The sequence below is a fragment of the Argentina silus genome (assembly GCF_951799395.1).
Source record: "Argentina silus genome assembly, chromosome: 18".
Lineage (NCBI taxonomy): Eukaryota > Metazoa > Chordata > Actinopteri > Argentiniformes > Argentinidae > Argentina > Argentina silus.
In genome coordinates this window covers 9,358,740-9,385,780 of record NC_139672.1, presented here as the reverse complement: position 1 = coordinate 9,385,780, position 27,041 = coordinate 9,358,740, and the positions used below count along the sequence as shown (strand labels likewise).

The following is a 27,041-nucleotide window of genomic DNA, read 5'->3' as shown; positions in this document are numbered from 1 at the left end:
TTGTTGTCCGCCATCACTGCGCTGAGAAACTAGCCAAAAAACTGAGAGGAGCGAGTGACAACAACAGCGCATACAGAAGGACCCAAACCCACGGGGAAGGTCGAGGGGGATCTCATTTGCAGGCTTCCCTGTTGTAGTGAGAATAGTTATTTCATGTTAACGTAGAAACGACGGACGTACTAACTAATCATGTCCAACCTCAAAGGCGGCACCAAGAAGGACACCAAGATGAGGATACGAGCCTTTCCTGTAAGTACTGACCGGGTGTAGGGAGTGCAAATATGCCAGCGCTGAGACGCGAGCACCGGGGATGTCACTAGCTAGCAATTTCATGCTACCGATAAGGCCTTCTGACTAGTAGCCAGCTAAATAAATACTTTGAAAATGTTACTGTCTGTTAACGTTCGCTAGCTTTCTCGCTTGCTTGCTAACATTGATTCATTTCAGCTGGCTAGCTAAAGATACTTAGTCATTGGTTTGACTATCAGTTACACAGTTATTTGTGCACACCAAGAAAACATTCACTTGAACTTGCGGTGCGGCTTACAAACTGCATATTAAACTATGTATATCAATTGTAGCTAACAAGCTAACTAGCTGACTAGACAACTACAACTAGTGTTTTATTGCTAACTGTTAGCTAGCTAGTACGTTAGCAAGTTGTTAGCTAACGGTAGCTAGCTAGCTAACTAGCCTAACTTTGCAGCTGGAAAGCTAGCGAAAGCTAGCCTAATTCCAACTAGCCGTCTAGTTTGCTAATTTGCTATCCTAACCAAGGCTAGGCTAACCAACAAAGACTGTCAGCCCTAACTAGCTCGGTACAGCCACTGAAATGTCCCTTTTTCGTCTTCTCATACCAGCCTAACTTTCTATTGAGGCAGGACACAAGTCGGGAGTACGGCTGGGTGGAGCGGAGTCAGTGCTTATCTAGGTTATTTGTGTCAACACCTTGTTTTGACCAGCACATCTGTTTATGTTTGCCCACTGTGGAGCTTGGCCCTGGAACCTTTGTAGCTATTGAGCACTAGTATTTAGTGATCAAACTGTCCCTCATGTATCAATCAGGTATGTGTAACATGGAGGTGTGTCTCATATATATACATATATTTGTGTAGATATATTTAAAATCATGTTGCACAACAGGCTCACTTCATGAGGAGTCCCACACAGTTGGATGCCAGATTGTCTGCATGTGTGGAGGAATGACAATGCAGTCAGGGCCCTAGGCTTAGCCAGAAGTGTACTCTCCTTCTCCCGCACTCAGTTGCTCTCTCTCTGACACACACACACACACACACAGCCTCACTCTGACTGCCTGAATGCTGCAGAAATAACAGCAGCGGCAGAGACCTGTCTGTACGTATGAGTGCGTCTGTGACCATGTACTATTCAGTCTGTCTGCACCTGGACAGTAGCCAGGGTATGGGATATGCAGTCCTGCCAGCATACCTGCAGCAGACCTTCACAATAACAGGGGGGATTATTTTAGAAGTAAGAACAAGCTTTTGGCCTTACACAACCATGTGTCCCCATGGTTTAATATAGGCTATTGTACCAATTTAGGCCTGCGTGTGTGTGCGCGCACATGTCTGTGCAAGCTGTAAATGTCATATAAACTGGTTTCTGCCATGTCAGTTAGCACTTGTCAGTCCATCCTGTAGGCCTACCCCCCTACCCAAACACAAAGCAGGGGGAGCGGTTACATAAATACTGGCTGGAGGGGATTTTTTTCAGTGTGAAAGAATTACGTGATTAAACTGACCTGTCTCTTTGATGTTCTCTCTCTCTCTATCTCGCCTGTTCTCTCTCTCTTTCTCTTCTGTTCTCTCTCTTTGTTTCTCTTTCTCTCTCTATCTCTCCTGTTCTCTCTCTCTATCTCTCCTGTTCTCTCTCTCTATCTCTCCTGTTCTCTCTCTCTCTTTCAGAGCACAGCTAGAAAGTCAAAGTTATAGCCTAGAGCCCCAGCCCTCTTGTCTGTGTCTGTCTTAAGTGTGTGTCGTGGCTGCTGGAATCTTATACTTCCTAGTCAGGTCACAAACGATCATGCTTAAGGTTCCGATTTGAGGAAGGAATTGACAGCTGTATTCATGGTAACATAAGGTGTGTGTGTGTGGGGGGGGGGGAGACCCTCAATCACCAGGGACTGTCCTCAAACACATCTGCCCACCTGAATTTGAATCTAGTCCCAGGACTATCTACAGCTGTTTTTTTTTTTTGTTTTTTTTTATTAAACTATACTTTTCTTATTCTCCTCTCATCTTGGATTTTTTTCCATTCTCCTCCATCTTGTGGAAGACATGACACTTTTCCTGAGCAAAAATTCTCTCATGAATTAATGATGTGTTTACGTGCACTGGCTAGCATAACAACTCCAGCACTGAGACTGGGTGTGCATTCATAATCTATTGTCTTTGTCACGTAAGAAAATGGCCTCGTCGATAGAACGATTGCAGATGCTTATGTTTGAAGTTTGACATTTTGAGCTTTTCCTTTTTATTAATTGTGACACGATGTGATGTGTTTGCGTGAAATTCGGCAGGCTACGTGAGGACAACACAAGGCCTAAAACTAATTCAGCCGAGTCACTTGATTGTTAACAGAAGCACTCTGACTGCCTCTCAGCCAATAAGCAGCGCTGGCACGACACCACATCCCTGGAATAGGCCTGTTTGTTTTGAATGTTTATGAACAAGGTGTGATCCGGCCTCATGACTCATGTCACTGTGAAGTCATAATGGATAGACCGATGCCCAAATATGTCATTGAATATCTCTTTCCTGTTATTATTGTCAGTCATGATACGATCCTGCAAGTCCTGCCACCTTTGGCGCTTCAAATAAGCGCTTTTAAATTCCGTCGAGGAAGTTTAGCGTTTTTTCCACATTAAACTGTTAGGGCCTAAATTTGCAAGAATGCATACTAGGTGCAGGGCCAGCTCATGGGTGAGTCTTCAATCATTAGCTCCCTCAAATAACCTTTTTGAGACAGTAGACGACAGACCTAAACCACTGGAAGGTCCACATATTTAGAAGTATTGTTGTCGCTTTTTTGGAACGATCGCAACCACAATGACCTATGCGTTCTCAGTCGTAGGCTAGGCTACATACCGTAACCCTCTGATAACTTGGAATCAAAGTAGAGCAATTTCTGCATAAGGAGGGAACACCCCTGTCTGGGAATGCCAGGTGAAATGTGCCTAAGGCTAACCCCTTTCTCCCCCCCCCCCCCCCCCCTCTCTCTCTCCTAGATGACAATGGATGAGAAGTATGTCAACAACATCTGGGACCTTCTAAAGAACGCCATCCAGGAGATCCAGAGGAAGAACAACAGCGGGCTGAGCTTTGAGGAGCTGTACCGGAATGCCTACACCATGGTGCTCCACAAGCATGGGGAGAAGCTCTACACAGGCCTGCGGGAGGTCGTCACCGAGCACCTCATTAACAAAGTAAAGGACTAGAGGCCTACGTCTCCCACAATGCACCACCCTCACTTCCTGTAGGCAAATGCACACACCGTTGAATATTTGGGACTCAACTACGAAATACGAACACCTTTTCTTCCTGATTAGGGTGCAGTGAAATAACCTGACACGGAAAGACACCCTTTCTAATCTTGCGTACTGAAAATGATCTACTAAATAGATTGTAGTGTGATCATTAGGTCACGGCCCCCAAAGCTACTCAAAGTCACAGAGCCAAACCGACAAACATGACAAACATCTGGCATCTGTAGCATTGTGCTCTATTTAAAAAACGAACTGTCTAAATGTTATGTAGCCTGCCACGCATATATCAAATATGAAGCACCTCCTGGCATTGCATTGGGATTTAGCATCGCTTCCTCTTATGAATATTCCATTTACATCCGGAGACAAGAGGTTGTTACCTCATGTCAGTCCCCAGCTGTCCCTGCACAGAGCTCTGGGTAGAAGACTGTCTGTCTATAGGCACAGATCTGAGATCAGCCTAACCTCCTTCAATCTTAACCTTTACTATCAGGGGGGGGGAATGCGGAACTGACCTCGGATCATCTAGTGCTCATGGCTTTTCTTAATGTTTTATTTTTATTTTATTTTTTTACATTGTTTGTTTGACATTGTATTCCCATTTCTTACTGACAGGTACGAGAAGATGTCCTCAACTCGTTAAACAATAACTTTCTGCAGACGTTGAATCAAGCGTGGAACGACCATCAGACAGCCATGGTGATGATCAGAGACATCCTCATGTACATGGTAGGCGTCCCGCAGTTTCACCATTGTTTCTTTGTGTGGCGTTTGCATGTACAAGTACGATGGCTTCGCTACTGCGGAGCAGCCTTTGTGAAAGTGGATGAGTGAAGTGTGCAATAAAACACTGCTTATCGAAACCAGCTAATCGATCACCGTCGATGGTAGGAACATATCAGTGCTTTGAACCTGCGGAAGCAAACTCAGCTGGTCAGCGGTGACGTTTCTGTAGAGAGTTCTGTCCTTCTGAGCTCCAGTGGACTCTTTTTTTTGGGGGGGGCTTTTTTTATTTGTCTTTTTCTCCAGTGTTTCCATGGCATGTAAAGTTTCCACTTGTGAGAGAGGAAGGAATGGTCCTCAGTCACACAAACTCTTCTCTCTCTCTTGTGTCTTGTACTGGACACGGCCTTCTAGAAACTACTTGGCCGGGGGGACGAACAAAGGTCTACTGTTATTTATCCATTTCGTTGGGCCTACGGGCAAGTCTGGTTGATTTACTGTCACAGTTAGGCCGAGGCGCTGTGTGTGTGTGTGTGTGTGTGTGTGTGTGTGTGTGTGTGTGTGTGTGTGTGTGTGTGTGTGTGTGTGTGTGTGCGTGTGCGCGTGTGTGTGTGTGTGTGTGCACACCCTGCAGGTGGGGGGAACGTGGGCCAAACAATGACACAGCTGCTATTGAGACTGCAGATTTCTCTCATGGATTCTTTTGTTCGAGTGTCTCTCTCCCTCCCTCCTCCCTCACCCTCTCTCTCCCCCTCCCTCCCTCCCTCTCTCTCCCTCCCACCCCCTGGGCATCAGAGCTTGTGTTGCTTTAACTGTGGCCCAACTTAGGCCTGCAGTATGTCTCTGCTACATTACGTGCAGCCTGGTGCTTGCCTCCCGGCCCTACCTGCTGACCTCTCTGGAGAGGAGGGGAAAGCTAATTACAGAAGGAAATGTGATTTGTACATGCCCTGGTCGCCAGCTGACAAACTGATGCATTTGTACAGTTTGGTCGTAACGAAACATGCCCTAAAGGCAGCAGCTTTCATTAGTCATATTTCATGGGTTTCTTTGACTGGTAGCCTAGCCTAGCTGCTGAGTATAGTAGCCTGACATAGCAGAAATTGTCTTTTTCAGGTTTGCTCACAGCATTCTCTTCATCCTCCACCCTCACCCTCGATAATTTTCTCACTTCTTCCCCCCAATCTCACTTCTTCCCCCCCCCCCCGCCTCTCTCCATCTCAGGACCGTGTGTACGTGCAGCAGAACAACGTGGAGAACGTGTACAACCTGGGCCTGATCATCTTCAGAGACCAGGTGGTGCGCTACGGCTGCATCCGTGACCACCTCCGCCAGACCCTCCTGGACATGATAGCACGCGAGAGGAAGGGAGAGGTGGTGGACAGGTGAGGGACGCCTAGTGGAAGCAGAGTACCAAGACACCCGTGTCTTAAAAAAATTAAATATATATATATATTTTTTAATTTGATCATGAAGGGAATGGAAAAAAAAAAACTGCAATTTTGGCAACATGTATGTAAATGTTACATTTGAACACATTTTGTGTGTGTGTGTGTGTGTTCCACAGAGGAGCGATCAGGAACGCCTGTCAGATGCTGATGATTCTGGGCCTGGAGGGCAGGTCTGTCTATGAGGAAGACTTCGAGGCCCCCTTCCTAGAAATGTCGGCAGAATTCTTCCAGGTGGGTTACTATCTATCCCCCCCCCCCCCTCTCTCTCTCTCTCTCTCTCCCCCCCCCCCCTCTCTCTCTCTCTCTCTCCCCCCCCCTCTCTCTCTCTCTCCCCCCCCCCCCCTCTCTCTCTCTCTCTCTCGCTCTCTTCCGGCCATTCACTGTTTTTGTGAAATTTCGGACCTCGCATTGTTCATGATGTTGCCATGGATGCTTAAACACAACAGAAAACATATCCAGCACATAATCAGAAATGGCTGAGCAACCCTCTATGGACCTCGTCACAGTTCTCACTCACCTCACTACTCTGCAACGCAGCAATGCTCCATCATATGTAGGCGTTCCATCCCTCTGCTTGTGGTCATGCAAATCTATCGCTCTAAGCTGCTACTGACAGTCCCATTTCCACTCTGGCTACATTTATGGTGTTCTATACAAATGATCACGGCCACATTATGAGCAGAAGATCTGCTGTCCCCGACATGACACAACTCTGGAATGCCAACTCTTCATCCCTGTATATTGTACTATATTGTTTCTTATTATTTTAGTCTTCTAATCCATGTATTCATCACGCAATTCAGAGGTCTAATAACTACTATTAAACTCAACTATAATTAGATGTGAATAGCCTGCCAGACTATACACGATGTGCTCAAACAAAACCCTCTCTTGGGTCTCTCTTGTTCAGATGGAGAGCCAGAAGTTCCTGGCGGAGAACAGCGCCAGCGTTTACATCAAGAAGGTGGAGGCCCGGATCAACGAGGAGATCGAGCGGGTGATGCACTGCCTGGACAAGACGACGGAGGAGCCCATCGTCAAGGTGGTGGAGCGCGAGCTCATCTCCAAACACATGAAGACCATCGTGGAGATGGAGAACTCTGGCCTCGTCCACATGCTCAAGAACGGCAAGACCGAAGGTAAGCGGATCGCGGGGCCCTTTTTCTCAGTTGTTCGAAAACCATTTGCTGTCGAGTCCTGATGGCGTTTTATTGTTAAGGCCCCTAATTCATCCCTTTTTCCGTAGTTCCTTATTGGGACTGGAGAGGTGAAAGCTATATTATAGAGCTCTTCCTTACACCTATGCAGTCGTGTTGACTTCTGAGGAACATGATGTCAGCCCCTCAAATGTCAGGCCTAACCAGTCCGGTGAGATTCTAAGGTGAAGCGAACTCGTTAGAGGTGAATCAGGTTTGCCTTGTCACTTGACGTTAGAACAAGGTGTTTTTTCGGCTAGTCTGGTCTGGTCTCGGTGCTGCTGAAGTGCTGGGAAACGGGGATGAGAGAGTGTCGCCAAAGCATGATCCAGCACGATGAGCTATGACCGTATCACTGCGGAAATCAAAAGCTCCTTTTGATGTGTAGCCAAATATCTCTCTATCTCTCTATCTCCCTCTCCCTCCCTCTCTCTCTCTCTCTGAGACATTTTTGTCAGTAAACCAGTTGGAGTGAAAGGTTTGTTATCACTCTGAACCAGGTGCTTACCGGTTCATTTCAGTTCGGTCTCTTAGCGACACACATTCACATCACAGGCGAACATCAAAACAAGGCATTGGGCACGTAGGATCACAGACAAACATAGCGTGTGTTTCTTTAGGCCCTAGGTTTTCTTCCCACAAATATCTTGTCTTTGCCTATTGGTGAAATTTGTGTTTGAAGTAAAGGTGTCTTCTATCAGGGGAGTTAGTATGATAGTAGCCTAATTAGTTGTCTCTGTTTTACAGTGCTGTAGAGTGTCATCGTAAAAAGTTTAGGAATAAACGACTTGCTTCATTCAAGGACTTCTCCATTACTCTCCTTTTATAGAGAGGCGCTACATCATTTGTGGGTGACAACATGTTTACTGAACACTTGTTTGTATTGTTCATGTTGTGAAGCACTTTGTGACAAATTGTCTTTGTAAAAAGTGCTATACGAATACATTGACATCCATCCATTGTCATTGGATACATGTTATTACCTGCTGAGCACATGGAAAGTGACACTCTCAACATCCCTTGTCTCCTCCCTCTCCAGACCTGGGCTGCATGTACAAGCTGTTCAGCCGTGTGCCCAACGGCCTGAAGACCATGTGTGAGTGTATGAGCTCCTACCTGAGGGAGCAGGGCAAGGCCCTGGTGTCAGAGGAGGGAGAGGGCAAGAACCCCGTCGACTACATACAGGTAGGTCACCTGCCCCCAAGGGACACGTCACTTGTTTCCATGCCTCTAAAACACGTTCTCTATAGGTTCATTTACTCTGAGCCGATATCAGAATCCTCAAACCGCTGTACCTTCCCACCGAAATAGCAAGTGTCACCCGGTGTAGCGGCACATCCGGAATCATCAAACGGGCACACCCCCGGACTCTTTACGCACCAAGTGACAGCAGAGGTTTTTCTCTGGTATTTTACTGCTTGTGCACAAGCTGAATCGAGTGGCCTATTCACTAACCAAAAGTCAACGAGGTAGTACTCATGTGCTTTTGCGGTTAATGTTGAATTACCTTTTGAAAAGCTGGTTTTACCTACATCAGAGTAGCCTCTACGTTGCTAACGTTCGCTAACTGGCTACACACTTAAAGCCAGCTCTGCAGTTGGTGCACAACGCACACACACTCACTCACACACACACACACACACACACACACACACACACACAGGACATTTCTGCAGAACTGTAGGGGTGTTGCAGGGTAGAAAAGTATCACAAATATGTACTCTTCATAAAATGTAATTGCCATAGAGCAAATGAAGTTATTTTCCTATCATTTCAATATCACTTTCCATATTGCCAAATTAATTTTTTAGCGTGGTAATTCTAGGTCCCTACCTTTTGTCATACTGGTGCAGATCCCACTATCCTAGCTCGAGAAGCGCAGTCAGTGCATGCGTTTATTTATTTATTTAATATTTTTGTTTGGGCGGTGTGGCAGGAATAATACCAGTGTCAGCTTGTACACCGTATGCTACCGGTAATACCTTCCACCTGCCCCACCCTAGCACCTTCTGATCAAGTGTACAGATATGTCCATTGTTCATGTCGAACAACACACCCATGACAAACTGTCGGAAGTGTTGAAAACTTGTTCCACGATATGTTTGACACCCTGAAGACTGACTGTCCTGGCCTGGGGTCTCGCACAATGACCTACAGTGCGCACACATGCCCATGTCGACATGGGTTAGAACCACACGCAACCCCCCCCCCCCCCCCCCCCAAAAAAAAATGACTGACGGTTCTCCTTCATCCCTGGTTCTCCTTTTCCTCCTCCCTAGGGCCTCCTGGATCTGAAGACACGCTTCGACCGATTCCTCCTGGAGTCCTTCAACAACGACCGTCTCTTCAAGCAGACCATCGCCGGGGACTTTGAGTACTTCCTCAACCTCAACTCCCGCTCACCAGAGTACCTCTCCCTCTTCATCGACGACAAGCTCAAGAAGGGAGTCAAAGGGGTACGTAGCGGCTCGTAGCTACATCGCTACGTCTCAATAGGCTCACATACAGGCACATGACTCTGCTTAGAACAAGTGCACTTATGTGAGGGGGGGGGGAAGATGACATCTTGGATGCAGCTCGTATGTTTCAACGAAAGGCGTATGACAAAGTACTGAACAGATGAAGGATGCATGTTAAAGAATTCTCTTTCTCTCTCCCCCCTCCCCCTCTCTTTCTCTCTCCCACTTGCTTCCCCCCCCCCTCCTTCCCTCCCTCCACAGCTGACAGAGCAGGAGGTGGAGTCCATCCTGGACAAGGCCATGGTTCTGTTCAGGTTCATGCAGGAGAAGGATGTGTTTGAGAGGTACTACAAACAGCACCTGGCCCGGAGGCTGCTCACCAACAAGAGCGTCTCAGACGACTCTGAGAAGAACATGATCTCCAAGCTCAAGGTGAGTGTGAGTGTGAGTGTGAGTGTGAGTGTGAGTGTGAGTGTGAGTGTGTGTGTGTGTGTGTGTGTGTGTGTGTGTGAGAGAGAGAGAAACAGTTGTATTAGTGTTCTTCTCCTGTTTCTCAGTGTACTCGGACTCCCTAACCTCCCTGTCTGCTAAGCCTTGATAAGCTGCTGTCAGTTGAAGTGCGTCTGACTGGCATCTCTCTCTGCTCCTCTCTCTCTCTCTGCTCCTCTCTCTTTCTCCCCCTCCCTCTCTCTCTATCTTTCTCTCCCTCCCCCTCTCTCTGTAGACGGAGTGTGGTTGTCAGTTCACCTCTAAACTGGAAGGGATGTTCAGAGACATGAGCATCTCCAACACCACCATGGACGAGTTCAGGCAACACTTACAGTCTACGGGGGTAAGACGTCATGTCACATTGCACTACTCATAGAACACACACGTGTCTTCCCAAAACACATGCAGTAAAAATCACCTGACAAGAAACACCAGCACACTGTTTGATAGGGGGAAAAAAAGTAATTGTCATGTTGCAAACTGAGACTCACCTACCTGTCTGTCTGTCTGTCTCTCTCTCTCTCTCTCTCCCTCCCAGGTGTCTCTAGGTGGTGTTGACCTCACAGTAAGAGTCCTCACCACTGGCTACTGGCCCACACAGTCGGCCACGCCCAAATGCACCATCCCCCCCTCCCCCAGACACGCCTTTGAGGTCTTCAGAAGGTAGGAGCACCAGACAGAGACAGAAAGAACTTTACATATTTATTTTTTTAATTGCAAGTTGGTGGTTAAATGCATATTCCTATACATATATATTATGCCTCACTAGCACATGAAATATGATGAACGTGTGCACATTTCAAAACGCCCGATTTCCCTCTGAGAAGTTGTTTTCCTCGTAGAATCGTTTCATTGGTTGAATTCCTCCCAGCCCTTTGCTGGTGGAGTGTCTGTTTTTGTGACGGTGACATTGCGGGGTGGTTGTTCACCGGCGCGTGTCCTTGTCCCGACCCCGTCCTAGGTTCTACCTGGCCAAACACAGCGGCAGACAGCTCACCCTCCAGCACCACATGGGCTCAGCAGACCTCAACGCCACCTTCTATGGCACTATCAAAAAGGTAAAGGCCCTCACCGCAAACTCAGTGGATGTTCTATCACAATAACATACTACTTCTTTTTTTCTTTTTTTTTTTTTTCTTTTTTTTTGTGATCGATCAGCACAATATACCGTAGAAAATCTGAAAAATGTGAAGGGTTTCATTAGCTCAAGCTCATCTTCGTTGTTTGTTCTTTCTTCTCCTACCCTCCTCTTTCTCTCTCTCTCTCTCTCCTTCTTTCTGTCAGGAGGATGGCTCCGAGGTAGTCGTGGGAGGGGCCCAGGTGACGGGCTCCAACACCAGGAAGCACATACTACAGGTGTCCACCTTCCAGATGACCATCCTCATGCTCTTCAACAACAGAGAGAAGTCCACCTTCGAGGTACAGGCCCTCCCACCACACACACACACACACACTCTATATATGTGTTTAGTCACTTAAGTGCTTTGTTGTCCTGGCTCTTCAATATCCCTTTCTCGACTCCACCCCCCCCCCCCCCTCCTCCCTCCCTGTAGGAGATCCAGCAGGAGACAGACATCCCAGAGAGGGAGCTGGTGCGGGCGCTGCAGTCCCTAGCCTGTGGGAAGCCCACCCAGCGCGTCCTCACCAAGGAGCCCAAGTCCAAGGAGATCGAGAATGGCCACGTGTTTACAGTCAACGATCAGTTTACCTCCAAGCTGCACAGAGTCAAAATACAGACAGGTGTGTGTCTGTGGCTTCAGTATGTGTCTGTGGCTTCAATGTTATGCCCCAGTGTAATGTCGTCAGAGATTTATTATCACACTTGGGGGGGGGGGGGGGGGGGGGGGGGAGTTTCATTCAATAACTAAAAGCAACCTAACCTTCTGGAACTCTTTGAGAATGTTGACCTCTCACTTTTTCCCTGATGGCCTCAAACTGAACATGCTCCGTCTCTCCCTGCCCCCCCCCCCACCCCCCTCCAGTCGCTGCTAAGCAGGGGGAGTCCGACCCCGAGAGGAAGGAGACGCGGCAGAAGGTGGACGACGACAGGAAGCACGAGATCGAGGCGGCCATCGTCCGCATCATGAAGTCCAGGAAGAAGATGCAGCACAACGTCCTGGTAGCAGAGGTGGGTGTGGAGGAGAGAGAGAGAGAGGACGCCATCTTTAGCTCTCTCATAGCTAGGGACCTGAGGAATTCTTGACTTTGTAGTTAACACTTACATCCCCCCCAGCACCAAGAGGGCGACATAGCGCCCCCTCTCAAATCATGTGTTGATGCACACAAGTTGCAGACCTACAATACTTTAACCAGAATGCATTTGAACTTCTCTTTTAACAACGGTCACAGGAGGATTCCAAACATATAGCTAATTTAAAGTAAAAAAAAAAAAAGAAATCTGTTGTCTAACTGTCTGGACTGTGGAGGCACACGCAGCACCACCTTGAGGATAAGCTTCGAATTACATGTTGAAATTCAAGAATTTCTTCAGTCTTTCCTCGTAGCCTTGAAGCATGAAACATTTCTGGAACAGTGGAACACCTTTGCAACATGAAGTGTTGGGGTTGTAGTTTTGTTGGTTTTTAGATATTGATGTGACGATGTCTGTGTTGGTCTTGCTCTCCCCCCAGGTAACCTCACAGCTCAAGACTCGGTTCCTCCCCAGCCCTGTGGTCATTAAAAAGCGCATTGAAGGACTAATAGAGAGAGAATACTTGGCACGGACGCCCGAGGACCGCAAAGTCTACACCTACGTAGCATAGAGGAGGAGGAAGAAGAGGAGGAGGGGAGAGGAGAGGAGTGGAGAGGAGTGGAGTGGATTGCCATGGACGAGAGGAGAAAGTAGTGATTGGAGGAGCGGAAGGTGTTTTTTTTTGTTTCTTTTTTTCTTTTTCTTTTTGGACTGTTGTTCGCATGGACTGGGACGTTCCTTTTAAAGATATATGCTGGGAAGCTGACTCACCCCCCCCCCCCCCCCCCCCTTTACAAAAATAAATAAATCAGACGTAAACAAGAAACATGTCAACAAAAATAAAAAATCCATGAAGTGTTGTAGATGATTTTAAATCAGGCGCGCCCACTCTCCTTCTTCCTGATCCGCCCTGTGAGAACTTCAACAAGGATGGATCCAGCTTCAAGCTCTTCACCGTTTTACCCTTATAGAGATCAACCTTAAAAAAGAATCCCTTGGGAGAAAATGTGAATGCACCACATTATTATTATTTCGTTTTTTTTTTTGTTTTCAATACTGTATAAAAATGAGAAAATGAATTATTAAAAACAAAACAAAACAGCAAATGTGGATTGCTACAAAAAGGAAATAAAAATATTGAATATTGAGGTTTGTTTTTTTTTCTTTTCCGCTGTCCTTCGTTTGCCGCTGTCATGTCGACGCTTGTCGTCTCCCGTCAGATCAGCGCACCGCCGTCTGCACTGGTTCTGACCCGCCGGCGGAGGGACGAACGCCACGTGGGAACGACACCATCCAAAGGCAACGATGCCGTGCTCTTACAACCACAACCTACACAACCAGAAGTGTGTGTGTGTGTGTGTTCATTAATGTTACCGCTCACATTCAAGTCTCACAGACTGAGAAAAATATTGAGTTTATCTGTTTATTGTCAAGTGAAGATATTCCAGGACACGTCAGGGAGGGATACTGAGTCAAATGAACAGACAATTGAATATAAAGTGACTTTCATTTGAACGATTTTCGTTTCAGTCAATCAATCTGAATCAATGGTTCAGATCATTCATTTCAGTACAATACCAGTACAGTAAACACAAGGAGGTACTACTGCCTCTCACGGTGCTTCGTCTCATGGTCATTGGTCATATATTGTAGTTGAACACGGCCCAAACCCTGAGGAGAACCATCATAAGGGTTTAATGATTAGCGTTTATAGAACCATTTTATTATTGCAACTGGGTACGAGTTAGAGACACGTTTCTCAAATATAATATCATAATTAGGACCCAGTAGTAGTGGGTCAAAGGTTGTTTTTTTTCCCCCCAGTAGCTCTTTGCTTCTTGACTCTTGATTTGGTGGAGAAGAACATTTGAGAGGTTGTATGGGGGGGGTTTACACACTCTACAGGGCCAACTCCAACCATACTAAGCTGGCGTGGACATTTTCCTTACACACGATCCTTTTCAGGACTGTATCGGTAACTATGTTGGATGAGTAACCAGACCAGCCTAGTACAGCTCGGCTCGGCTCAGTTTGGCTCTGTAGTGTGAATTAGGGTAAGGCGAGTCATATCACGGCGATGGGGGCACCGCTGAGTTGGGTCTCGGGGTGAGTCTGTGCCGACTGGGCCAGGGTCTCCAACCGGGTCATGAAGGTGCGGACCTCCTCCTTGGAGCTGTGGGTCCAGGCCAGGGGCAGGTGAGCCGGAATTGGCCTCCGATCTGAAACACACAACACAGTGCATCTCATGGAAAAGATCTCAGAACCCATAACCCAGTGTGTGTCCTGTCATTGAGGGTTCTTCAGACAGTTAGTGACAATGCAGGTGAGCTGATATGGAATGAAATACATGTGTGTGTATATAATTATCTCCTATATGGACGTCAATATGATCTACCCCAATCAGCAAACATTTTAGGGGATCTACTGCACGTGTGTGTGTGTGTATGTATGTATGTATGTATGTATGTGTATATATATATATATATATATATGCGTGTGTGTGTATATATATATACACACACTCTCTCTCTCTCTCTCTCTCTCTTGCCCACCTTGGAAGAACTGTCCGCTGACTGTTTTGCCAGCAGCCCTGGTCAGAGCCAGCCACACCACCGTGTCCGCCCCCTGCTCTACACTCCGCAGCCTGTCCCCCATCATCTGGTGGAACTGAGGCATCGCACTGGACACAGCTGGAGAGAGAGAGAGAAGTAGAGCTGGGGTCAAAGTTCAAACTACAGAGAGAGAGAGAGATTAAGGGCCTATTCAACAGGGTAGAATGTTCAGACAGTATGTTTCAGACATAAAATATAATTCTATTTCTAAATGTGCAGTAAAGAATTAACAATTATTCTGTAATCAGAAATAATTGTGTGTGTGTGTGTGTGTACATACCTGGTGTATCAGCCCAGCCCGGGTGCATCACAGAGAAGTGAATGGCTGGGTTGCATTTGGCCCATTCCTCTGTCAGCACCACCTGCTGTCTCTGCAGGGGAACAACACATACACACACACACAGACACAGACACGGACACACATACACACACGGACAAACCTCTGACTGGGCCATTGTTAATATTAGAACATGACCAATGCTTGTGGGCAGGGGCATAGGAGCATAGTGATGGTTGGAAACCTGGTCTCCTGTGCTACCTTGTTCTGGGCGTAGACCATGGTGCCGTCGAAGTAGCCTCTCTCAGACTGGAGGTTGTCAGGGGAGAGCTTCTGGACCAGCATGCCCCCTGATGACACTGTGATCTGTCGGGCAGGAAGGCCAGAGGGCAAAGGGTCAGTGGCATGTACTAGAACTCCATCAGAACTCATGAGAACAATGTGTTGAGGTGTCTGTGTGTCTGTGTGTGGTTGTGGGTGTGGGTATGGGTATGGGTATGGGTGTAGGTGCGTGTGTTAGTGCGTGTGTGTGTGTGTGTGTGTGTGTGTGTACGTGTGTACCCACCACCCTCGGATCACGGCTCTTCTGCAGGAGTGGAATGAGGCCCTGGGTGAGAACATACGCTCCTTTAGGAGAGAGAAGGACAACAGAGGACACCTTTACAATCGTTTGTCATCCACAGGGGGAACGATGTAGATCGGATTTCGATACGATTTTGGAAAGCGGCCGACGTTGTACCACAATGTACCACGATCCATTCCCACAGGCAAACCCGTTTCAAACCCTGGCCTCTACCAGAGCCTGTCGGTGGTCTTACCCAGAGTGTTGGTAGCAAAGTTATTCTCCAGCCCTTGGGCGTTCACTTCTCTCTTGTTTGTCATACACCCGGCGTTGTTAATCTGCCATAACACACACACACACACACACACACACACACACACACAATATTCACTCAATAAATCACTCAATGCTCTCACATAATAGTCCATGGAGGACAGAGAGAATGGGGGGGGGGGGGGGGGGGGGGTTGTCTGCGGTGCCTACCAGCACGTTGAGGGTCAGGTATTGCTTCTTGAAGGCTTCGGCAAACTCCCACACCCTGTGTGTATCGGACAGGTCCAGAATGTGGATGTATACTTCCTGTAACGAAAACCGGTAGGCCTGACACTTGTTGCTGTAAATGGAGTTAACACACACACACACACACCCATAAGCATGCACACACACACACATGCTTACCGTGTTCCTTGACTCCTTGACGATGTCTACCTTGGCATCCTCAGCTCTCTCCTTGTTCCGACACACGATGTGGACTGTACCACCTGGGCAAACCAAAGAGGGGGACGTCGGACGTCGGGAAAATAGGGGGGGGGGGGGGGCGGTTCAGTCCCAGATGACCCTATTACGCTAACCCTGAGTGTGGGACTAAAACTCCCTATCATGATGGCCACCAGGTCCAGACAGTACCTCTCTTTGCTATGGCCATAGCGGTGGTTTTCCCTATGCCACTGTTGGCTCCCGTAATCAGGAACGACCTTCCCACCACAGACACCTCCAGTTCCTTCGCCACAAAGTTCTTAGATGCAGCCTCATATCCATTCCTGTTGGGGGACACATATTCAATCCATCAGTCTAGCAATCAATCCATACAAATAATCATGAATTCAGCTAAAAATCGACTGAACGTCATAGCAATCACTGGTACCAAACTATAAAAAAAATGATAGCAAAAATGATAGTGAAATTTGCTGTGATAATAATCTGGATTGGAGTTGGACCGTCTACAATTCTTCAATCAGCTCTTTGAAAATCGGTCAGCTGTTGATGTGACTGACGATCTAAAATGACTAGGCACTCCATCTGTCAATGGAACTATTGTATTGTGAGTGAAAAGAGGGTTTGTGTGGGTTTGTGTGTGTGTGTGTGTGTGTGTGTGTGTGTGTGTGTGTCTGGTACTGAAAGTGCCATACAGTGATCTGTAATACCCTGAGTAAACACGATTGAAGGATGTGTCATACTGTATTTACCATTCTTACCATGAGCTGCTGTACTGAAAAAGCAAAGTTACAACCAACAGTTACAAAGCATCGTGGGATACAAAATATACCTCCAGTCAAGAAGCAGTGGCTAACTATATACAGTCAACACGATTGCCCTGACTTTGTAAACAATTCCTCCCGTTATTCGACAACAAAACACAATAGAAAAAGCAGTCAAATCAATCAAATCGTTTACTGACCTTGTGTATTCGTGAATTCCTTTCAAAAACCAGATCAAATTGCGATACAGAGACATTGCTGTTCATGTTCCAGTGCTCCTCATCCAGCGTCTCTCAAGCAATTGCTCTGAAATAGGCTACTGACAGACCAGACCACTGTGACAGACACACAAATCAATGGCCTTAGTTCAGTGGAAAGGGTTTAGTGCTGCCCTCTATCGACACGAACGAGAACAACACGCGGACTTATAAAACACCATCGTTCATTTTGAGACGCCTAGTATAGTCGTACTAGTATAGTTCGAAATCAAATGAGCAAAATGGTGATGATATTCATCTGGTGTTCCAAGTAGTGGTTTGATCGAAGGATACCCTTCTGAAAAACAGGTGCACACAAGGCCCCAACACACACAACCAATCCAGTAGCAGAGGAGTGGTGACGCGCTGGGCGTTATTGCGCTATTCCTCTGGGAATGGTCACGGGAAGGAGGAGTTCACTCAACTTTCTGGTCGTAAGCGAAGCATTCTGTAAAAACGCCAAGCGATGCGCTCTTCCGAGTCTCTTCACCCACTGTGCGAGGGTTAAAGTGTTTATTCGCTTTTTTTTATTTGACTATAAAGGACAACAACCCGAGCTACCCTCAAGATGGTGAGTTGATGTATTGGTTTTAGTTTATTCCAGGTGAATGAACCCGCGGCTCTAACTTAGTGATGAGTCAGACTATAGTCCGACGGTGACACCTGTCGCTATCAGGTGTTTGTTTTTACAGTCGGATCCAACTTTTGTTTAGGTCGATAACCGAGTAGAAATAGACCTATTCTAAAAACAAATGTTGGTGCATTCATGTCTCGTACCTGAGGAGTTTTGTGCGTATTTTGTGTTGAACCTATAGTCGGAAGTAAGGTGTGCATTTCCTCAACCTGTCCCCAAGCGAAACAGGTTTCGTCACTTTTGTCGCCCTGCTGGTGACTCCACTGCCCTTGTGGCATTAAAGCCTTTGTCACAAATAATTTGCCTACCTGTCAACAGTACCTTTTGGGGGCGTTTGTTAGTTTGAATCAAATTGTATGCGTACACATATTTCCATTTCCATTTTTACATTGATGGCATTTAGCAGACGCCTTTATCCAAAGTGACTTACAGCAAATACATTTGTTTAAGTAAGTGAATCATCTATCCATCAGTCCATAACTCACAATGCTAGAAGAAGGATTTTTAAAATTAATTAATTAAACAAATTTTTTAAAACAGGAGAGAAATTTGTACATGGGGGGGTAATGGGGATGAATAGGTCTTTAGGAGGGACCTTTAACATGTGGCCTGAAGAGATGGGTCTTCAATCTACGGTGGAAGACAGGTAGTGACTCTGCAGTCCTGACAGCAGTGGGAAGCTCGTTCCACCAGCAGGGCGCCAGGACAGTGAAAAGGGCGTATGGACATATGAATAGAAAGTACTGTATTGTAATGACACTGTACTTATTTAGCTTTTTGTTGTTGTTGTTGCCCACCATGCCAGCCTAAAATACCATGAAGGGTTTTGCTGGCAGCTCAGTCCAGCCATTGACAACAACGCACATCCGCAGTGAAAGGTCGCCCAGATCTCTTTTGTCAGTTGAGCTCCTCCTAAGTCAACAATGGGAGGAAGATGAAATCAGAGAAGCACAACCGTTCTCACACACAAATGAATGAAAAGTCTGACATCCAGCTGAACAAAGCCAGGAAACACACTTTCTAAACATCACTTTGTTTTGTTTTGAGCACCTGTTGGATTGGGTTTCAAGTGACTCTATCTCCTTCCCCTCCTTCAGTACCTCTCTCTCTCTCTCTCTCTTTTTCCACTACCTCACTCTCTTTGTCTTTAAGTTGTGGTTTTAGGTTAGTGGAGTTACTCTTTAATGGAAATTGTCGATAGCGGGCTGCATACCTCTGACTTTTATTTGCCCATCAATCAATAAATCAATCAATGATTGTTTGGAATGTGGTATTTCCAAACATCTCTCCCCCGCTCTGGGCTCTGGGCACAGGGTCAGACATTTTTCGGCGTCCCTGGAGCAGTTAGGGGTTAAGTGCCTTGCTCAAGGGCACAACGGCAGTGGTAGACACCTTAGATATGATACCAGCAACTCTCCAGTCACCAGCACACATCCTGGGGTGGGGATCGAACCAACGACCTTTCGATTGCTGGCCGGCCTCTCTAACCAGTTTGTAGAAAGAGTGACTCAGACTGAGGTGTGTGTCTGTCTGTGTGTGTCTGTGTGTGTGTGTGTGCGTGTGTGTGTGTGCGTGTGTGTGTGTGTGTGTGTGTGTGTGTGTGTGTGTGTGTGTGTGTGTGTGTGTGTTCTCTCCCCCTTAGATGCGTTTCCTGCTGCTCTTCAGCCGCCAGGGGAAGCTCCGCCTCCAGAAGTGGTTCACGCCCATCAACGAGAGAGAGAAGAAGAAGATCGTCCGAGACATGACCACCATGGTGTTGGCACGGAAACCGCGCTCCTGCAACTTCCTGCACTGGAGCGACCTGAAAATCGTCTACAAGAGGTGAAAGGAGAGCCTTTCTGGTTCCATCGCCATGACTACTGCACTCTCTCCCACACATCATCATCATCATCATCATCATCTCTCTCTAGATAGATAGCATCTCCTACTTTTCTCTCTCTAGGTATGCCAGCATATCATATTATCCCAATTACCTGTCCCTCCATCTAATATAATAATAATAATAATAATAATAATATATGCCATTTACATTACAGTGAGTGCATACATTTTTTAGTATATATGGTCCCAGCAGGAATCAAACCCGCAACCTAAGCGTTGTTAGCAACATGCTCTACCAACTGAGCCACAGAGGACCACCGTCTACGGTAGATGCCAATGAAACAGACAGTGAAGGGGTTGCAAACAGTCGCCCTCGCAATTCGACTTTTTCCGACCGAGCCTCGAACTTGCGACCTTCTGACTTGCCAACACGCGTGACCACCATCTCCTCCACTACCGATGTTAAACCAGCGATCAAAAAGCTAGCCATTCGACAGCGTCGGTGGGGGCATTACCCTCTCAACTCGGGTTTACACTAAGTGGGATCCTTGGGACGACCCTACCCTTAACCCTATAACCCTATAGCCTTTGCCCCTGACCGTAACCCTTTTAAATTTAAATGCCCACTTCAATGGGGAGACGTCCCCCCCGCCATCCCCTATTCACCTCTGCAGTAATGTCAGCCTCAAGTATTTCCCTCACAGTCATCCCTCCCTCCCTCCAGTCTCTCTAACCCCTCCCTTCGGTGTTACCTCAGCCCGTAGGATTTCACACACACACACACACACACACACACACACACACACACACACCCCTCTCTCTCTATCTCCTTCCCCTCTTCACTACAGGTATACCAGGCTATAGTATTTCCCTCACACCTATCACCTCCCCTCCCTTCCCCTCCCCTCCCCTGCCCTCCCCTTCCCACCTATTGCTCTCTCTATCACCTCCCCTCCTCTCCCCCCTCTCTACTCCAGGTATGCCAGCCTGTATTTCTGCCTGGGGCTGGAGGACGGGGAGAATGAGCTCCTAGCCCTGGAGGTGCTGCATCGCTACGTGGAGCTCCTGGACAAGTACTTTGGCAACGTAAGAGGAGACGTCTGTCTCTGCAATACCACGACTCTTATCTTTATTTCTATCTTCCTCTTCCTCTTTCACTTGCTCTCTCTCTCTCTCTCTCTATATATATATATATACTATTCCCAAACCTACAACTAAGAATGCACTGCTTGTCTGAAGAGTTAATATGTCCATTTTGGACTGTACTTGTTAAATCACTCAGGTTTTATTTGTGATTAAACTATATAAAGTAACCCTGGGCCTAGACCCCCCCCCCCCCCCTCCCCCGAAGAGCAAGTCATGACTTGTCATTTCGAGCTTTTATGGGGACATTGATATGATGGTTTCCCTCCTCAGGTGTGTGAGCTGGACATCATCTTCAACTTTGAGAAGGCTTACTTCATCCTGGATGAGTTTCTATTGGGCGGTGAGGTGCAGGAGACATCCAAGCAGACAGTGGCCGGCTGCATCGAGTCCTCGGACATGCTGCAGGAGGTGAGACACACACACACACACACACACACACACACACACATATACATATACACAAACACACACACACACACACACACACATATGTATATATACACACACACACGCACATATACACACATACACACACACACACAGACACCCTCCTACCATTCATCCACAGAGTCAGGGTCAAGGAGATTGTTGAACGCAGAGTGAAAACGCATAGATGTTGCTGTTGTGGATGCTGTTGTGGAATGGGATACAGATATTGGTGTGGTGTACTAACACTGTTGTCGTAGATTGTTATAGCAGTATTCCTGTCCTCCATCTTTTAAAAAGTTCTGAGTCTATCTTTTGGTATCATTTGATTGGTCGGACTGAAGGGAGAGTGCGTGGCTAACTTGTCCGTCCCAGTATGGGTTGGATGGACGGTGGTGCTGAGTGAGTCTCTGGTGTTGCCTCTTCTGTTTCAGAGCTAGTAGGCTTCTTCTCAGGATGAGTTGACCCATATTAGCTGGTGCTCTTGTGTGTGTGTGGGCCTCTCCCTCTCTCTCTCTCTCTCTCTCCCTCTCTCTCTCTCTCTCCCCATGCTCTCTATCTCTCTGCCCCCCCATATGTCTCTCTCTCTCTCCCTCGCCCTCTCTCTCCCCCGCTCTCTTTCTCTCTCTCTCTCTGCCTCCCCATCTATCTGTCTCTCTCTCTCTCTCACCCTCACCCTTTCTCTCTCCCCCACCCTTTCTCTCTCTCTCTCTCTCTCTCTCTCTCTCTCTCTCTCTCGCTCGATGACAGAGCGAGCGTGAGACAGATTGGATTCTCCTCAGTGAGTTTTGCTTCAGGTCTGGGGGCTTTAGCAGCAGCTAGAGGCTTGTCTCTTTGACTGTAGATCTGCACCTGTCAGTAGTACTAGGCATCGCGCTAGGCCGGGCGTTTTTTGTTTTTTTTCTTCCTCTTGCTTTCTCTCTCTCTCTCTCTCTCTCTCTCTCCGTCTCTGCTCCTCCAGATAAATGTCTTGTATCCTCTGATCTTAGTGCACTGCTATTCACACTGTAGCCTCACACTGATTGTCGTCATTATATTGCTTCAGGGAGACACACACAGAGAGTGGTATGATGTGGAGCTGTTTGGAGGGCCTTGAATATGGACAGAAAGGTTAGAGGTTCCGCTTGTGTTAGTTTCCTGTGCCCGTCTTCTTTGTCCCCTATGTCTTATTAACCGTGTGTTCTAGAAGTGTGAGAGTGGACATTTTCATTGAATTTAATAATGTGCGCGTTGCCACGGAGATCACCTCAGTCACACCGGTTCCGTCTCTGTCCTTCTAGACGATGGAGGAATACATGAGCAAACCTGCCTTCTAACTCTAGGGGGGGGGGGGGGGGGAAGGGATTGGGAAGGAACACACACAGGGAACGTTCCGGAAAACGGGAATTCTTGGGAGTACCTGGACATGGAAATGGGATGAAATGGACTCCTACTGCCATCAGGATTGCGACGAATTCCATCAATTCAGGAAGTGTTTTAAAACTCCATTTTTATTTGTTTTGTTATTTTCAATATACAGTAGAATGTAAGGAACACACACAGTCGAGTAGGTAACTATTGGAACATACAGTATACCCAGATATCCAGGAGTTAGTATTGCAAAGTTATTGAAAATGAATGCCCTTTCTTTCAATTACCGAATTGGAATTCAATTCACTTCCCAAATTGATGGAATTAAAGAGGAATTAGCCTCAACCCAGACTGCTATAGTAATGAACCTGTCTCTCCTGAGATAAAAGAGAAGTTAAATGGAAGTTTTTCTTCAAGTGGGGAAATGTTGTTATTATTACCAAAATGCAACCTCAATTTAGAGTGTTTTAAATTACCGGTTCATAATGATCCCATAATGTCAATCACAGACGTAATCGTGGTTATGACAATCATAACCTATTACCCAAAGTGCTTTTGAATCAGTACGCTACTTGTTGATTTATTTTAAAATGATGTATTTATGCTATATTAAAGTTGAAGAAGTGCCTTTCTACAATGTTTTAATGACGTTGTGTTTTGAATGTGTCTGTATGGCAGCCTGGGAGGGGACCACGCCTCTATTGGAAGGGATTATTGTTTTTGTTTTTTTATAAGAGAGCAATTTGTGATGTTTAAGACTGATTGATTAAAATGTGTATTTTGATAATACAACTTTGTCTTTTGTTGGGTCATGTTCATAGTGAGTTGACTTGTATAGCAATCGTAATAGACGGACGCTGTCCAAGGCGCCGAACTTAAACAATGAACCAGTAGGCTACACAGCCCACACACCTCCATGAAAAGGTAGACATTTTTATCTGTAAAATTGCAATTTGCATTCATAGATCACCAGGCAACCACTTGAAGCCCTACCTTGAAACGTTGTCACTGTGTTGTTTCTTGTTTTTAATTGATAATACTTTTAATTAGGCTAGAAGATCAGTTTCAAAAGAGTGAAATAGAAACGGCCGCTTTTTTCTCTGTGAAATACATGTTAGTGTTCAACCATAACTGCCTCGGTGTTAACGGTGTTGTAGTATGTGTTTTATAATAAGTCAACAGAACGCAGGAAGAAGAAAATAATACTTTATTCATCTAATGCTTTATTCATCTCTGAGTCGTCACACATTATTGAACACGTACAAAATGGTTTAAAAATGAGCATATATAGCACAACAACCTATAGGGTCCAACAATTACAGAGCTTGCAGCATGAGGGTTGGAAGGCATAGGCGACGGTCTGACTCTCTAGGTCAGTGAATCATTTTCATAATGTAACAATATTGGAAACCCACAAACCCAGATAATATCACAACACACACTCGCCCCCAGCCCCGCACACTGATATAGGTCATATATATTTCATGTATATACAAATGTTATGTAAACTAGAATACGTCCACCAGACTGGTTATTTTGAGATAGTATAAACATTACTTCATATTCATTTCATCAGAAGGTATCGAGGGTGTCGTCGCGCGTGTCCACCGTCTACATTCCACCAACCGGTTTTCCGTGATGCTCCTTCTCCTCCTCTTTCACGGTCTGTGGAGCCGTCGTTTCCGCCGCTATCTCGTCTTTCAGCTGTGTCTCTGTGGGCTCCACGATCTCATCTTGCTCTGTCTCTGAATCTCTTTTCGCTGGCCCGCCTTTTTCAGTGTCCACTTGATCGAAGTAATCTTTCATGGCTTGTTCGTAAAGCTCATAGGGAAACTGTCCGTTCATCTGGGACTGGGTGTCGCGCTTGGTGATGGTGTTCGGGTATTGAGTTAACATTTTGGCTGCCAGGAACGTCGCCAGTTCGTCCTCGTCCACCGTATCGTCGTAATCGGCATGCCTCTTCAGGGGCATCTTGTTGAGTTCCGACATGAATAAGTTTTCCCGTCGGCCAGAAGAGGCAGGGATTCTAACTGGAGCCGCTGGTGCTGAAACTACCGCTGGAGTGGATGGGGCTGGCACTCTGGCCGGAGCAGAGGCACTCTTAAACGGTCTCTGTCTCACAGGATATTCGTTGCTGATGGTCTCCACGCCGATGATGTTCAGAAAGTCCTCTCTGTCCATGTCCTGGGGAGCATTTTTAACCGGTAGCCTGCGGCTGTAGTATCGGATCCTCGGGGGAGATTTGCTGGTCCTGTAGCGGGTTGGGGCTTGAGACTGGCGGTCGAGTTTTCTATACTCCTCGGTGATCAGCATATCGATGAGGTCCTCTGGAGGGATATGAAGCTTTAGGGAGATCTCGAGCAGTTCGTTCACCGCCCGGGGATCGATGAGGGAGGGGCGGATCAGTCTCTTTCTCTGCTCTCCGGCTCTATCCCTCTTCTGCGTCTGGTCGCTCATCTCGAGGATCTTCAACAGGTAAAAATCCACCAGTTTGGTATCGTCCTCGGGGTCTTCTTTATCCTGGCTGGCCCGTCGCTGCATACCGTCTCCCTCCTCTTCCTCATAATCCTCATAGTTATCCTCCAGGCCCCTGTCGAACTCCTCGTGACTCCCGTTGACAACCTCCTCCGTTTCCACCTTCTCCTCCACGGGGATCCACTCCTCTCCACCCGCCACGTCTTCGTAGGCCAGGTTGCTCAGGTTGAACATGTCGTCGTCGTCGTCATCGTCGTCGTCGAAGATGCCTCGCTTCTGGCCGTTGGCGGTGGACATCCTCCCCAGCTCTTCGAAGATGGAGCGCAGGTTGGCGAGGCTCTGAGGGGTGTACTGCTCATCCAGGTCCTCCGTGGCCCGCTTATAGGCGTCACGGTTCTCCTCGTCCTCGAACATCAGTGGGTATTTCTTGTGCGGCCTCGGGAAGCTTTCTCCGGGTGCGCTCACGGGGATGGCGGTGTCCGCCGAGTGGTGCCTGTGGGCGCGACGGTCGTTCCCGGGCACTGGAGGAGCGGTTTTGGCGTCTCTACCGGACTGTTCCTGGAGGGTCCTGAGCAGGGCTCTCACCAGTTGCTCGGCCGGGATGTCCTGCCTCTGGGCCGGCGGGGGCGCCTGCCGTTCTGGCGCGCCCTCGTCCTGGAGTGAAGCGAGCTGGAGCAGAACGCGGAACTTGTCCACCTCGTCATAGTCCGTTGTGGGCTTTTCTCGCCCCCCGTCCTTTCGCTGCTTCAGACTTTCGATGTACTCCAGGGCTTTGACCATGTCGGAGCTGGGTGGGAGGTAGGTTGCGGGGCGCCTGTCCTCATTCTCCTCTCCTCGGAACCTGTGGTGACGGGGGAGGGACGCGCCCTGCACAACGCACGCATAGAGGAGAAAGGCGAGTAGGACCACAGTTCCTCCCGCGGTTAACTTTGGGTGTGAGAGCAGCATTATACGCCTGAAAGACAGAGATAGATAGTATAGGTTCACGACATGATGTGCCTGCACAAAGCTTACACAACGAACCAAAGGCTGCTTTTTTGCACTTTTTTTACAACCTAGAATTTTGTGTCAACGTGTATTGGAGGTAGTATTAGGCTATCCATACAGAGATGAGAGGTAAGGTTGCTTGGATCAAGAGCTGTTCTGAGCTTTAATAAATTCATCTGTTTTCAAGAGACTTGCCGAGATCACTGGATGAGTCACTGCTCGTTGTCAGGGCAACACTTCGCTTCTGGCTGCCGTTTGCAAACCCTCTTGATCTGTATTAAATCGATATTAAACCAGTTGCGGATATATAACCTAGTGGATATAGCCTAATCGTAATTAATTCTCCTGTCATTAGCCTATATTATCATTCATAGGGTAGTCGTATAGCATTCATCAGAAGTAAACACTGCCTATCAGTTTCTAAAATCAATTCAAGGCGACTGTCAAGATCAGGGTATACGAAACTTCGTCGAATCATGATGAGATAAAAAAAAAGAAAACATTATCAAATCAGCGAATGCAAGATAATAGATGTGCGTTTTTGTTCGAGACGTGTTGAAAGCGCATAATCGTCTCATGCTTACCTTCGGCAATTAGCTCAGACGACAGTAGGGAAAGTGTATAGCATCTCCTCGCGGTCCTTCGGTAACCGAGGTTGTGTTGTTCTGTTTTCAGCACCGGGGACAGCTCCCCGCGTTATATGAGGCAACACCTGACCCGCGCGTCATCACAGCACACACGCAATACTCAGCCTTTGGAAATCCATAATAAATTATTTAGGCTTATGATATGGCATGTCAAGGAAACCAGTCTGCTAAAATTAGATTTGGCTTCTGTCTGATTCTGTTGTAGCAATTTATATCGAGTGAGTTCTATTCATATCTTGGGAATAAAGTGGCCTATATGTCTGCTTCGGGAAAATGATTGTCCCAGTTTTGTCCCAGTTATGATGGCTAAGGCTTAGTGCTATTACTTTACTTAGAATGTGATATGAATACTTCC

General features: G+C 47.0%; 4 protein-coding genes across 6 annotated transcripts; 2 read left to right on the top strand and 2 right to left on the bottom strand.

Moving 5' to 3' along the window:
- On the top strand, positions 1-13,160 carry LOC310818703 (cullin-3-like). Its single transcript, XM_083689709.1, has 16 exons — positions 1-249; positions 3,248-3,445; positions 4,121-4,234; positions 5,453-5,613; positions 5,796-5,910; positions 6,590-6,818; positions 7,915-8,060; positions 9,155-9,331; positions 9,596-9,766; positions 10,059-10,166; positions 10,362-10,486; positions 10,785-10,881; positions 11,108-11,242; positions 11,377-11,563; positions 11,806-11,951; positions 12,454-13,160. The coding sequence occupies exons 1-16, from the start codon at positions 190-192 to the stop codon at positions 12,583-12,585; spliced, it is 2,301 nt and encodes a 766-aa protein (XP_083545835.1). The 5' UTR covers positions 1-189; the 3' UTR covers positions 12,586-13,160.
- A 313-nt stretch (positions 13,161-13,473) lies between these two features.
- Positions 13,474-18,054, bottom strand: dhrs12lb (dehydrogenase/reductase (SDR family) member 12-like b). Its single transcript, XM_083689730.1, has 11 exons — positions 17,978-18,054; positions 17,144-17,278; positions 16,372-16,505; positions 16,144-16,226; positions 15,949-16,044; positions 15,722-15,803; positions 15,469-15,530; positions 15,165-15,269; positions 14,907-14,997; positions 14,567-14,704; positions 13,474-14,233 (listed from the first exon to the last, which is right to left on the bottom strand). Exons 2-11 carry the CDS (start codon positions 17,197-17,199, stop codon positions 14,079-14,081), a joined length of 1,002 nt encoding a protein of 333 aa, XP_083545856.1. The 5' UTR covers positions 17,200-17,278; positions 17,978-18,054; the 3' UTR covers positions 13,474-14,078.
- Positions 17,621-23,369, top strand: ap1s3b (adaptor related protein complex 1 subunit sigma 3b). Of its 3 annotated transcripts, XM_083689733.1 has the most exons (6): positions 17,621-17,771; positions 19,477-19,655; positions 20,633-20,741; positions 21,072-21,209; positions 22,273-22,337; positions 22,508-23,369. In XM_083689733.1, exons 1-5 carry the CDS (start codon positions 17,769-17,771, stop codon positions 22,321-22,323), a joined length of 480 nt encoding a protein of 159 aa, XP_083545859.1. In that variant the 5' UTR covers positions 17,621-17,768; the 3' UTR covers positions 22,324-22,337; positions 22,508-23,369. The 3 variants fall into 3 exon arrangements, with proteins under 3 accessions (XP_083545859.1, XP_083545860.1, XP_083545858.1); XM_083689734.1 differs by lacking the exon at positions 22,273-22,337; XM_083689732.1 differs by having other exon boundaries at positions 22,273-23,369.
- An 819-nt stretch (positions 23,370-24,188) lies between these two features.
- Positions 24,189-26,000, bottom strand: scg2b (secretogranin II b; the record flags this gene model as incomplete). The annotated part of the gene is made up of 1 exon (XM_083689711.1): positions 24,189-26,000. One exon carries the CDS (start codon positions 25,998-26,000, stop codon positions 24,189-24,191), a length of 1,812 nt encoding a protein of 603 aa, XP_083545837.1.
- Positions 26,001-27,041: the final 1,041 nt, after the last annotated feature.